General features: G+C 51.3%; 1 protein-coding gene across 1 annotated transcript; it reads right to left on the minus strand.

Moving 5' to 3' along the window:
• Positions 1 to 1,929: 1,929 nt before the first annotated feature.
• On the minus strand, positions 1,930 to 2,718 carry LOC130023380 (putative claudin-24). The gene has a single exon (XM_056113889.1). It carries the CDS (start codon positions 2,716 to 2,718, stop codon positions 1,930 to 1,932), a length of 789 nt encoding a protein of 262 aa, XP_055969864.1.
• Positions 2,719 to 11,663: the final 8,945 nt, after the last annotated feature.

Consider the following 11,663-nt stretch of genomic DNA (forward strand, 5'->3'; position numbering starts at 1 on the left):
GTTCTCCGCTCCCCACGCCGCGGGCCGCGGGTTCTCCCAGCAGAGAAGGGTGACATTTGCGTTATCACTCACGGAGCTCAGAAGCTTCCCCCACCCCCCTCCACTGTGTGTATATAGGCGAATTCTTGCCAGAGTGGCTATTGTCTGAGTCTCTGGTGAACAGGTTACAGAAAAAAGATGGGGAAATCGTCCTGCAGAGCGGTCACACTAAGGCGTGGCCAGGATCCGCTCCGGCTCCTCTGGGCTGGGTTCTCGAGTCGGCAGCTGGTCACTGAGAGACGCCCCTTTGCAGTATGAAAGCGAGAACAGTTGCTGGCACTTTTCTCACAAGCCCACGGCTACAGGCAAGACGTTTAATGGGCGCCCAGCGGACAACCTCCCTCCCCTACCTTTGGGTCCTGATTGCGCCTGTCAGATTTCCACGTGGCAGGGGGCTGGAGCGATCGCACAGCGGGTAGGGCGTTTGCCTTGCACGCAGCCGACCCGGGTTCAATTCCCAGCATCCCATATGGTCCCCTGAGCACCACCAGGAGTGATTCCTGAGTGCAGAGCCATCCCTGTGCAAGGCTGGGTGTGACCCAAAAAGCAAAAAAAAAAAAAAAAATCCACATGTCAAAGTTCTTGTACTCAGTAAGGACATTGTCCTAAGGTGTGAGCTACAGCTTTTAAAAATAAGGTTGGGGGGCTGGAGAGATAGCACAGCAGGTAGGGTGTTTGCCTTGCAGGCGGCCGACCCAGGTTCAATTCCCAGCATCCCATATGGTCCACTGATCATGGCCAGGAGTAACTCCTGAGTGCAGAGCCAGGAGTAACCCCTGTGCATCGCCGGGTGTGACCCAAAAAGCAAAAATAATAATAATAAGGTTGGGGCCGGAGTTGAGAGTACAACGGGTTGGGTGTTTGTTTGCCTTGCACACGGCTGACATGGGGTCGATCCCCAGCATCCCATAGGGTCCCCCAAGTACTTCCAGGAGTGATTCCTGAGTGCAGAGCCAGGAGTAACCCTTGAGCATCGCTGGGTGTGACCCAAAAAGCAAAAGAAAATAAAAATTGGGTCACGCAAAGTTTTTCCAAACCCACTACACACATCTCCTACCAATCATCTCTCTCAGCCTTAAGGTGTGTGTGTGTGTTTCTCTCTTCCCTCCTTCCAAAAATTTTTTTTCAACACATTGCACCTGAAAACAAGCCTAAGCCAGATAGCAGGTGGGCGTGATCTGCATGCCTGGCAGTCACATTCCTGCTGTGGGAGGAACCTGAGCACCTGAGGGGGGTTTGTTTTGTTTTGTTTTGGGGGGAGGATGTGTTGTGCTCCAGGGAGAGTAAGCAAGCTGTCAACAAAGTCCTGTGGGACTCGCCACCTAGAACCCGCGGCCCCAGGTTGGTCCCTTTCAGTTGACTAAAGGAACGTTTTCATGAGGGCAAATGTCTGAGTCTCAAGCAGAATATTCTGGAGATTGTGTCTTTAAAGACAGGGCTGTGGAGGGAAGAGAGAGGACACGGGCTTATGTTTTGAGTCTGAGAGGACCAGGATGTTGTGAAAATCTTCAGCCAGGTTTAAAAAAAAAAAATCCGGTCCCAGATGGCAAGGAGCCTGCCCTAAACCCATCCTGCGATGGGGGCCAGCATTCCCCCAGACACCCTAACGACAGCACGCAGTGGTTGACAGAATCACACCGTTCAAGGCTCTGGGTGCTGCTGTTTTCCTTTAGAAATGAAACCATCAACTTCCCACCCCCTCAAGAGCAGCGACCACCTAAAAGCAGCGTGTGAAATATAAAATTAGCATATTTGAGAATTTGCATATGAATTAGTATATGCAAGCTGCAGGTGCCCTGGCCTGGGACCACCAGGTTAACCACTGCCACACTTGGTCCTACCTAGGCCGCGCTCACCATCCTGTTCTCCTCTTGGCTCTCATGTGGCCTCTCACTTCTCCGGCTCTGGGCGAGGGGAAGGACAGGAGCGGGTCTTGATGGAGACGCTGCGTGGGTACCACTGTCCCTCCTTAAAAAGACCCCTGCATGCCTGCGACTGAGGGCCAGTCCAGGTCTGACACTTTGCGGGGTGCGGCTCCATTTCTCGGGGATGCCCGCCGAGCTGGGAGGCGGCCCCGGCCTCCTCGAGGCCCACAGTGGGGGCCCCCGGACCCAAGCAGGCAGCACAGTTGAGCAGACCCCCTCCCAGGAGAAGACACAGCCCCCCGAACCAGCCCAGGAAGAGAGCGTCACCCAACTCCCACCTGGGCACGATCTCAGGGATGGCCTCATCCCAGAACTCCCTCACAGTCCCGTACGCCACCCAGGACACGGGCACCAGCGCCACCACGCCCGCTGTCCACAGCAGGAGGCCACCCAGTACCAGCAACCGCTTCTTGAGCCCCGGCGGCCTCTCGCCGACCCGCATGCAGTCTAGGCCCAGCGTGGACAGCAGCAGGCCCAGCACGCCCAGCCCATGGGACACAAACATCAAGATCCTGGAGATCCTCAGCTCGGCCGGCAGAGCCAGGAAAGACTCGAAGACCTTGCACTGTCTGCCCACTTCCTCCTGGACCACGCACGCCTGCCAGAGCCCCAGGGTCCAATTCTCCATCTCGTTTAGGTCCAGGTTGCGATGCTTCCAGAGCGGCAAGTAGGTGGTGATGATGGTTAAGACCCAGCCCAGCGCAGAGAGCAGGAGGCCCAGGTACTGCCCGGCGGCTCTGCAACTCAAGCCCATGGCCGCTGGTTCGCTGCCCTATAGGGCGGCCGCCTTTGGTGTGTGCTGTGCTGTCTCAGATCGATGCCACGGGGAATATAAGCTTTGGTCATTAACTCTTGGGGCCTCTGAAATGTGTTTTTGTTCCTCTTGCATATAATGTTTCATGTAAAGGCCGAAAGGACTCTGTTAAAACTATGAGTTAGGCTTTCCGATAAGGATTTGATCTGTTACCTTCCAATGTGCCCGGTAAAACTATACCCCCAATGCTGGAAGATTCTAAGTGGCAGCCCGAACAAAGAGGGCTCTGTGACCCCTCACCCTAAAGAACAACAGAAATCTTTGTGCCTCAATATGGATTAATTAGATTTTAAGTGGTGATAAAGGGCCGGCTCTCGCTGCAACAGGACCTCATTGTCGTGGCCGAATCTGAGATTCCAGGGGGGCGACACAGGAGCAGGTAAAGGAAGGTGGAGCTTGGCCCTATAATCTTTCTTGCGCGGACATCCTCAACCTACATCTGGCCCGCGTTCCTGAGAGTCACGGCAAAGCGCCTGGAACTTGGCAGCGGAGCAGCCCTCGGATTCCTTTCCAAGGGAGAGCCGGTTCACTGGGCTCATTAAAACGAGGCTGTGGGCTGGAGCGATAGCACAGCAGGTAGGGCATTTGCCTTCAACACGGCTGACCCGGGTTCGATTCCCAGCATCCCATAGGGTCCCCCAAGCACCGCCAGGAGTGATTCCTGAGTGCAGAGTCAGGAGTAACCTCTGAGCATCGCCGGGTGTGACCCAAAAAGAAAAAAACATAAAACGAGGCTGTGCCCAGAGGTACAGAAGGTCCCGTGAAGACCCGCCTTCCCATCCTCCTCAAGAACTTTGCTGTGCAGCTCAATTTCCTCGGGAGCCAGAGAGATGCTGTTTCTGCAGATCTGAGTGGGACATAGAAACAGAGACCGTTTCGAGGTCCGAGACTCATCCTCCTCCACGTCAAGGTTGACCACTGTGACGCCATCTTGCTGGGACTTGAGCCCCCAAGCCAAGAGCATCTTCTGCCCAGCGTGACTCCCCTCGAGGAGAGAGGGCTTCTCCACAGGCCAGGCACTGCAGGTTCCCAGAGGCCCTGAGTCCCAGCAGGAACCCGCAACCACAGATCAGGAAGAAGATGATCAGGGATTATTCATGAGTCTGTGCTCAGAAATGACCTCTAATGGTGCCAGGGATTGAACCAAAGTGGGCCATGCGCAGAGCAAGTGCCTTTACACACACACATACACACACACACACACACACACACACACACACTCTCTCTCTCTCTCTCTCTCTCTCTCTCTCTCTCTCTCTCTCTCACACACACACACACACACACACACACACACAGAGAGCACTCTCTCTCCAGCCCCCTTTCCTCACTTTGTGTCTGTGTCCTCTTCAGACGGACTCGTGTCCTCACTGAAGAAACTGATTCTTGGGCTTTTCACAACGCAGAGTCTATGAAACTCCACAGGGGCCAGAGAGATAGTGTGGTGATTAGGGCACTCACCTTGCATGTGGCCAACCTAGGTTTGATCCCGGCACCCCAGACAGTCCCCCAAGAAGTATGCCAGGAGTAATTTCTGATTGCAGAGCCAGGAGTAAGCCCAGAGCACCACCAAGTGTGACCTCCCCCACCCCCCAAAAAAGGGAAGAAATTTATCCCTTTGCATGAGACCGAAGGTGGCCCCAAATCCCAAAACAACAGAAAAAGAAGGTGGGGTGGAAGGGCAGGGAGGCAGGACCCGAGTTCTGTCCCTGGCACCTTAGCACTACTGGCTTTAGCCCTGTAGGGCTCAAGCAGAGCACTGTGGCTGGGAATCGGCACTGCCTGGGAGCCTGGAGGCATCCGGAGACTGAAGAGAAAGAGCCACAGGCGCAGAGGACACTGCCCGCTCAGTGGCCTTGCTGGCTGTGTCTGTGGGTGAGGCAGGAGGCTGGGATGAATTTGGGGGAGCAAGAGGAGGGGCACTTGTGGACCTTTTGGTGGTCCTCCTTTATGGCTAATCCACTATGTCAACCCAGGGGTAGGGGACGGGGGCGGGGCTGCTCCACGTGCCTACGGTGCATGTCAGGACAGCAAGTGAGCCGAAGGAGCCCCCCCCCCATTACAGCAGACCCCGCCTCTCAGGGCCGGCCCAGAGGAATGCACCCCCACCCCCCACCCCGCTGTGGCCTGAAAGCTGGTTTTCATAGCAGGGTGCGTGGGTGGCCAAAGGGGTGCTGAAAGCTCCCTTATCTGATGTTCCCCTTGACTGGGGCTCCAGCAGAGATTTTTCTTCTGGCCTTAAAAGGATTCTGCCTAAAAACCAGGACGAGGGGCCAGAGCTATAGCATGATAGGGAGGGGTGCTTGCCTCGCATGTGACGGACGGGGTTCGATCCCCAGCATCCCATAGGGTCCCCTTATCCCCGCCAGGAGTGATCCCTAAGCGCAGAGCCAGGAGTAAGCCCTGAGCCTATAGGGACCAGAGAGATAGTGCAATGGTTAGGGCACTTTTTTGGTGTACCCCCTCCAAAAAAAAAAATGTGGGCGCACAGCTGTGAGGAGTGGAGGATGGGCCACCTCCCCACCGCCATCCCAGGGTGACCTTGACAAAGGGAATAGAGCTGAGAGGTATCACCTGCATAAAGCCCCCACAAGAACCCAGGGATCAGGGGCTGGAGTGATAGTACAGCAGGTAGGGTGTTTCCCTTGCATGCGGCCAACCAGGTTTGATTCCTGGCATCCTATATGGTCCCCTGAGCACCGCCAGGAGTGATTCCTGAGTGCAAAGCCATGAGTAACCCCTGTGCATTGCCAGGTGTGACCCAAAAAGCAAAAACAAACAAAAAAATAACAAAAAAAAAAAAAACAGGAACCTGAGGATCATCCTGCTGATACCGCCCCTCTGTGGACAAGGCACGTATACCCAGTGCTGAGCATTCCTTACGAAGCAGAGAAGCCATAGCCCATGTCCAACACCAAAATGTACAATCATTCCATGGGACCATCGTTATTTTATATTGTATTGTTTTGGCTTGTTTTTGTTTGGAGACCACACTCCTGTTGGGGCTTGGAGGACCATATGTGGTGCTGGGGATCAAACCCAGGTCAGCTGTGTACAAGGCAAATGCTGTACTGTTGCTCTGGCCCCTCATTTTATGTTGTAAGAGATCTTGGGGCCAGAGGAATGCCTCAATGGGCCAGATTCGATCCCAGCACTGCATGGTTCTCCCCCTGCCCGCCCTCAGGTCTCCCAAGTCCAGCACCCAGAGTCGCCACTGAGCACCACCAGATGTGGCCAAAAACCAAAATGAAAACAAAACAGAGCAGAGAGATAGTATGACAGTAAGACAGGGCCAGAGCTATAGTACAGCAGAGGGCATTTGCGGCCAATCCAGATTTGATTGCTGGCATCCCATACGATCCCCCGAGCACCGCCAGGAGTCATTCCTGAGTGCAGAGCCAGGAGTAAGCCCCGAGCTTTGCCGGGTGTGACCCAAAAAGAGGAAGGAAAAAAAACTGTAGCGGAAGCTCTGCATACCCCCAGTCCAGAACCCACCAGTCCAGCATCTCCCGCTTGGCCTGGAGTGGCACGTGGGATAGCAGGAGGGGCGGAAGGGCCATGGCAGGTCACAGATGCTGTTGGTGGCTTTGTGACTGCAAAGTTAGAAATCGCAACAGCAAAAGTCTTTGCTGAGAGGAACTGGACAGCTGTCTCCACCCACTACTCAAATAGGAAAGGAAAGTCCTCTATCGGGATTAACTGACTTCTTTTCTTTGTAAATCCTTTCTAAATATTAATCTAGGCTCACCCCGCTGGGGCTAAGTCCAGCTATAAATTTGTCCAGTGACAAAGCTGTTGAAAATCTGACGCTACTGCCCACAAGGAAAGGGGGGTTCACGGGCGACCTTGAAGGGACCCAAGGGGACAGTGGATCTGCCCAGGTCAACACTAAGACGATATAGGATGAGGGGCCCCCTGGGCCCCGGAAGGAGGCCTTGGTCTTTGTGGTGAATTTAGTACAGTCTAGACACTTGCTGATCCTCACTGTTGCTCTCTATAAACTCCTACAAGGTTCCAGGGCAGTAATTTAGAAAGGGAAGGAGGAAGGAAGGGAGGGAGGGAGGGATCCTGGGGTAGGAGCCAAATATAGGTGGGAGGAGCCAAGGCAGGGCTGGGGGTGGTGCCTAACTTGGGATCCCTGAGTCCCTCCAGGATCTGGGAGCAGGTGGAAGAGGATGAGCTGGACCTGTTTGAGGGAGAAGATGCTAAAAGATAGTCATTTGGTCACTTGACAAATATCTTAGAAGTAGTTGGGTGGGGCTTTGGGGATCTAAGCAAAACAGATACTCAGCCCTGTTGAACTACAAGTTTTGCACTCCAAATTCACCTTTTTCAAATCAAATCCATCCTTTTTCACTCCAAATTCTCATCCCCCCACCTTTCAAATAAAATTCTCCTCTTTGCACATCAAATTCACTTCTTCGCAGACCAAATTTCTCCACTCAAAAATATTTTAAGCTTGATAATACAAATCAGATGTAAAGTTATTACAATTAAATATTTGTTACATATGTACTAAACATGTATTCACATCATAAATACTTAGTTACTTAGAACTTATGAGCCTCATTGCTGCTCATGATAACTTCATATACATATTCATAAAATAATTATACAAACTGTAGATATAATAATAATAATAGAGGTAATAATAAATGCAACAGAATGATTGACAACATCTATTAGATGTTGTCATGGTTTGAAGAATCAGCCAAAATATTTCTCGTGTGTAACTTAAATTTTTGAAGAAAACTTCCTCAATAGGGTCCATTACTGGGAATAGAAATAATAAATAAGGTGTGTCTTGTCTGACAAAAAAATCACGTGCCTCCTGGGTTTCATCAAGGCTTATATAGTCCAAAACCAGATTAACTTCATCCAAATCTTGTAGGAACTTTGAAGAAATTTGAAAAAAAAAATCATTTGACTAGTAAAATGTGCAATTACTTCATGCCATACCATTCCCTGGATGTTTTCTGCTGCGGTTCAGGAAATATTTTGTCCATGGTCATGTGAGCTGGCTTATTAACTGTTGATGGCCGTTTTGTTTACAGACAGTGGCATTTAAACCCTAATTTATCAATGAATATTATCTTTTGTCTTGCTTCAGAGGAATTTCCAGAAAAATTCAGCTCAACATCCTGTATATCTCAATTGTTTGCTCCAATTTTAAGTCAACTTGGAAAGAGAGGCACTTTAGCGTGATCTACAACTGCTTCAGTTCATTCCTCGTGCTGTACAATCTATCGGATAAACGTATGCAAACATACCAAATGAAACTGGGTGCTAGTCTATATGGAGCACTAAATTGCACAGAAGAAATAAAATCGCACACACACAAAAACGATATCACTGTGTTACTTAACTCTATTGTCCCCCAAGGTGAATTTGATCTGCAAAAGAATGGATTTGATGTACAAAAGAATGAATTTGGAGTACAAAATCATCTCTCTGTTCTCTAAGACTTGAAAAGGTGGGACTAGAGAGAGAGACAACAAGGTCTGCATGCAGCGGACCCAGCTAGATCCAGCTGTTACTCCTCATCACAGAGCCAGGAAAAGCCCCTGACACCTCATGTGTGGTCCAAACTCCACCCCACCTCCAAAAAGTGATTCAGAAAGGTGGGTGTTTGTTCCAAGGACTACAGGTGAGGGAGCCCAGCCCACCAAAGGAGAGAGGCGCAATCCAAGCAGAAGGAACCCTAACCTGAAACCCCTAGGGATGAGCCCCTGGGTTTGTCTCACTATGGAGGGGCAGGAAACAGGAAGTGAAGTGGAGGGAGAACAACCACACTTCCTATCTCCTGAGGCCAGGGATCATATCACAGGGCTGGAACCACCCCTGGGGTGGGACCATGTTGTGTGGGTGGGGCCATCTCGTGGGGGAGTCAACGTGTGGGCGGGATCGCATCATGGGGGCTGTGGGAGGTTTGAGCGCGCACAGGTAGACCTCATTTTACAGAGCAGGCACTGGAGTGCTGGTTAGCATCTTGCAGCTATTCAAGCATTTTTAGTTACACATGGTTTAATTTTTTTCATTTAAATTTATCTTTATAAGGCTTTTCACAGTAATTTAGTACATTCAATATCCCAACACCAATCCCACCACCATCACACCTTCCCACCACCATTATTTCGACTTTTCCCAACCACCACCCAAGTCTGTCCAATAGCAGGCCCTAAATAATTTATTTTGTGTTGCTTATTGTGAATAATTCTCTAGAAATGATCCAAAAAGCTGTCCTTAGAGGAAAGTTTGTGAAGACTGTTGGAGTTATACTTGATTTAGACAAGATTCTGTTACACACTTTCCAGACGATGGTGTGTTTGTACCTACACTGCTTCCAGAAAAGTCCTGTTCCTTGCTGCATTGCGATGCTTGCTTTGCAGCCGTATTCCCTCAGTAGCAGAGGTCTGGAACCGATGTCCCAGGATCTCTGAGGTGCCTGTGGAAGAGAGTAGACATGGGGCTACGGGAGCCTGGATTGGAGAGTTCTCGGACCCCTGGTGTATCCAGTGCCTCATGTTGCAAGACATGGACACAGCACGATGCAAAGGCCTGACCTGGTATTTCATGATTGGGTGTGTTCTTCATCCTACAGAAAGCGGGGTCTGGAGATGGAAGCAAGAGGTGGATGTGACCAGGCTCATGGGAGAGAGATGAGGGTGAAGGTTGAGGCCTTGGCCATGATGAGTGACAATGGGCAGCGAAGTGAAGGCGAATGCTTGGCCCTGGTAAGAAGAGTTGGCATCTGGACCCCATCCAAGGGGCAGAGGGCGGCAAGGCACGCTCCTGTGTCTTGGGATGGTTTGGGGGCTACTCGTGATGGTGCTTGAGGGAGCATGAGGACTCAGGGATTGAACCTAGGGCTCAGGCATACAATCAGGCTTTCTGTCAGGTTTCTGTCTTGGGACTCTCAGCTTCGGGGATTCCGAGGTAGGTTCTGCCCCATGGCCTGGAATGACTCTGAAGGAATCACCCTCCTAAGGAGGCTGGGTCTCTGCTGGGGAATGAGGAGTTTCTGGGCCCCACGGGGCACTTGGAATATGCATCCTTGTCTGTGTCAAAAAAATTTTTTTTGAGAAAGAAGAAAAGTGTCTGCCATAGAGGCGGGCTGCCAGGGTAGAGGTGCAGGAGAGAAACTGTGGACATGGGTGCCGGGAAATGTGTGCTGGTGAAGTACGGGTGTGGGAACATTGTGTGACTGAAACCCAGTCAGGAACAATTTTGTAACTGTGTATCTCATGGTGATTCAAATATATATATATATATATATATATATATATATATATATATAGGTGGGGGTCTCATCTGGCGATGCTCAGGACTTATTCCTGGCCCTTCATGTAGGAATCACTCCTGGTGGTGCTCAGGGGTCCATATGGGATGCTGGGGATGGAATCCAGGTCAGCTGCTTGGATAGCAAGTACCCTACATCCCTACGTGCTCTAAGCTAACTCCAACCCTGCCCCCCCTCCCCCTGCTTGCACTGGAGGCTTCGGGGCTACCTGCTGACAGTCCAACTTTCCTTTTGTGCTCTCTCTCTTCCTTTCCTTTCTCTTCTTTTGGTTTTGGGACTTTCTGGGGGTGCTGGGGGTTATTCTCTGTGCTCGGGGCTCACTCCTGTGAGACCCAAAAGCAGGCTCTTCAGAAGCCTGACAAGCTGCAGCTAACATTAAGTCTCAGCTAGGCCTCAGTTTCTGTTTCCCTGGAGGAGGACTTGCAATTTCTGGTAAACTCCCAATTGAGTAATTCACCTAGATAAGAAACTGGGCAGTTAGATCTGGTCAGTCATGAGGGGTCGCCGCACCCTTCTTGGAAAGAACCCTAAACCGTTACTGGTACCTGCTGTCTAATTGCTGACCACTGTTGTAATACGGCAATGCTAAAAATAGGCCAGTATATAAACTGCTTCTTGACTGAACCCTATATAAACTGCTTGTGATTCGGAGTCGGGAGTCCTTGTCAAGACTTCACTGTGTCGGATGAGACTTGGACCCTAGCTCGAGCTAGTGCTGGCTCTGACTAGTAATAAAGTTCCTTTGCTTTTGCATTATCTTGTGTAGACTTGGTCTCTCCGCAATTGGGGATCTGAAACTTGGGTGCAACACTCCCAACAGTGCTCAGGGGAGCATACAATGCAGGGATGAACCCTGAAACTCCTAAGGTCAGTGCTCAGTTCTCCCAGTGTCTCCCCCTTGCCCTTTCTCCCCTGGGTGGGGCAGCTGCCTCGTTCCAGCTGGGATCCCTCCACCGCCCGGTGCACGCTAATGCATTTCAAATACCCAGAAATGCCACTTAAAACAATCTCCCATCTATTAAGGCTGCAGGCGTCTCCCCGCCAACCCCCTCCTCCCCGCACTCCCCAGCAGAAGAAAGCACAATGCTGGCAGGACTTTAAGGAAATAAACTCGACATCGAGCCTGCTGATGGCTTTTCGGTGGGACTCCTCTGTCTTGAGAGAAATTGGGCGGTATGCCATGAGAGCAACGGAACCGTTTGCCCGTAATCCCACTCTGGGGACTCTGCTACAGAAATGGTCCACAGAACCCCCTTGCCCCCGCCCCACAAACACAGAGTACGTACAAATATGCACAGCAGTCATTCTTTCACACCGAGAAACTGGGAATTACCCAGGCACTCAGCAGTGCCGAGAAACTATGGAGCGCATGATGCAGTGGCAGGAAATCCTCCGTGGTCCTCAACAGCAAGAGCTCAAACAGCGCCTCCATGTCCGCACCTGAATATCGCCCAGAAGCCGGGAGCTGCAGAGGGAGGCAGGCACCCTGCTGGCTAGCTGGGCTTTGTAGAGCACATCCGGTTCCCTGAGACTTGCCAAAGGACAGCAAAGAAGAGAAGCTCAAGGAAAGTGGTCACAGGACCCTTCC

This window comes from Sorex fumeus, unplaced genomic scaffold (genome assembly GCF_029834395.1).
Source record: "Sorex fumeus unplaced genomic scaffold, SorFum_2.1 ptg000024l, whole genome shotgun sequence".
NCBI lineage: Eukaryota > Metazoa > Chordata > Mammalia > Eulipotyphla > Soricidae > Sorex > Sorex fumeus.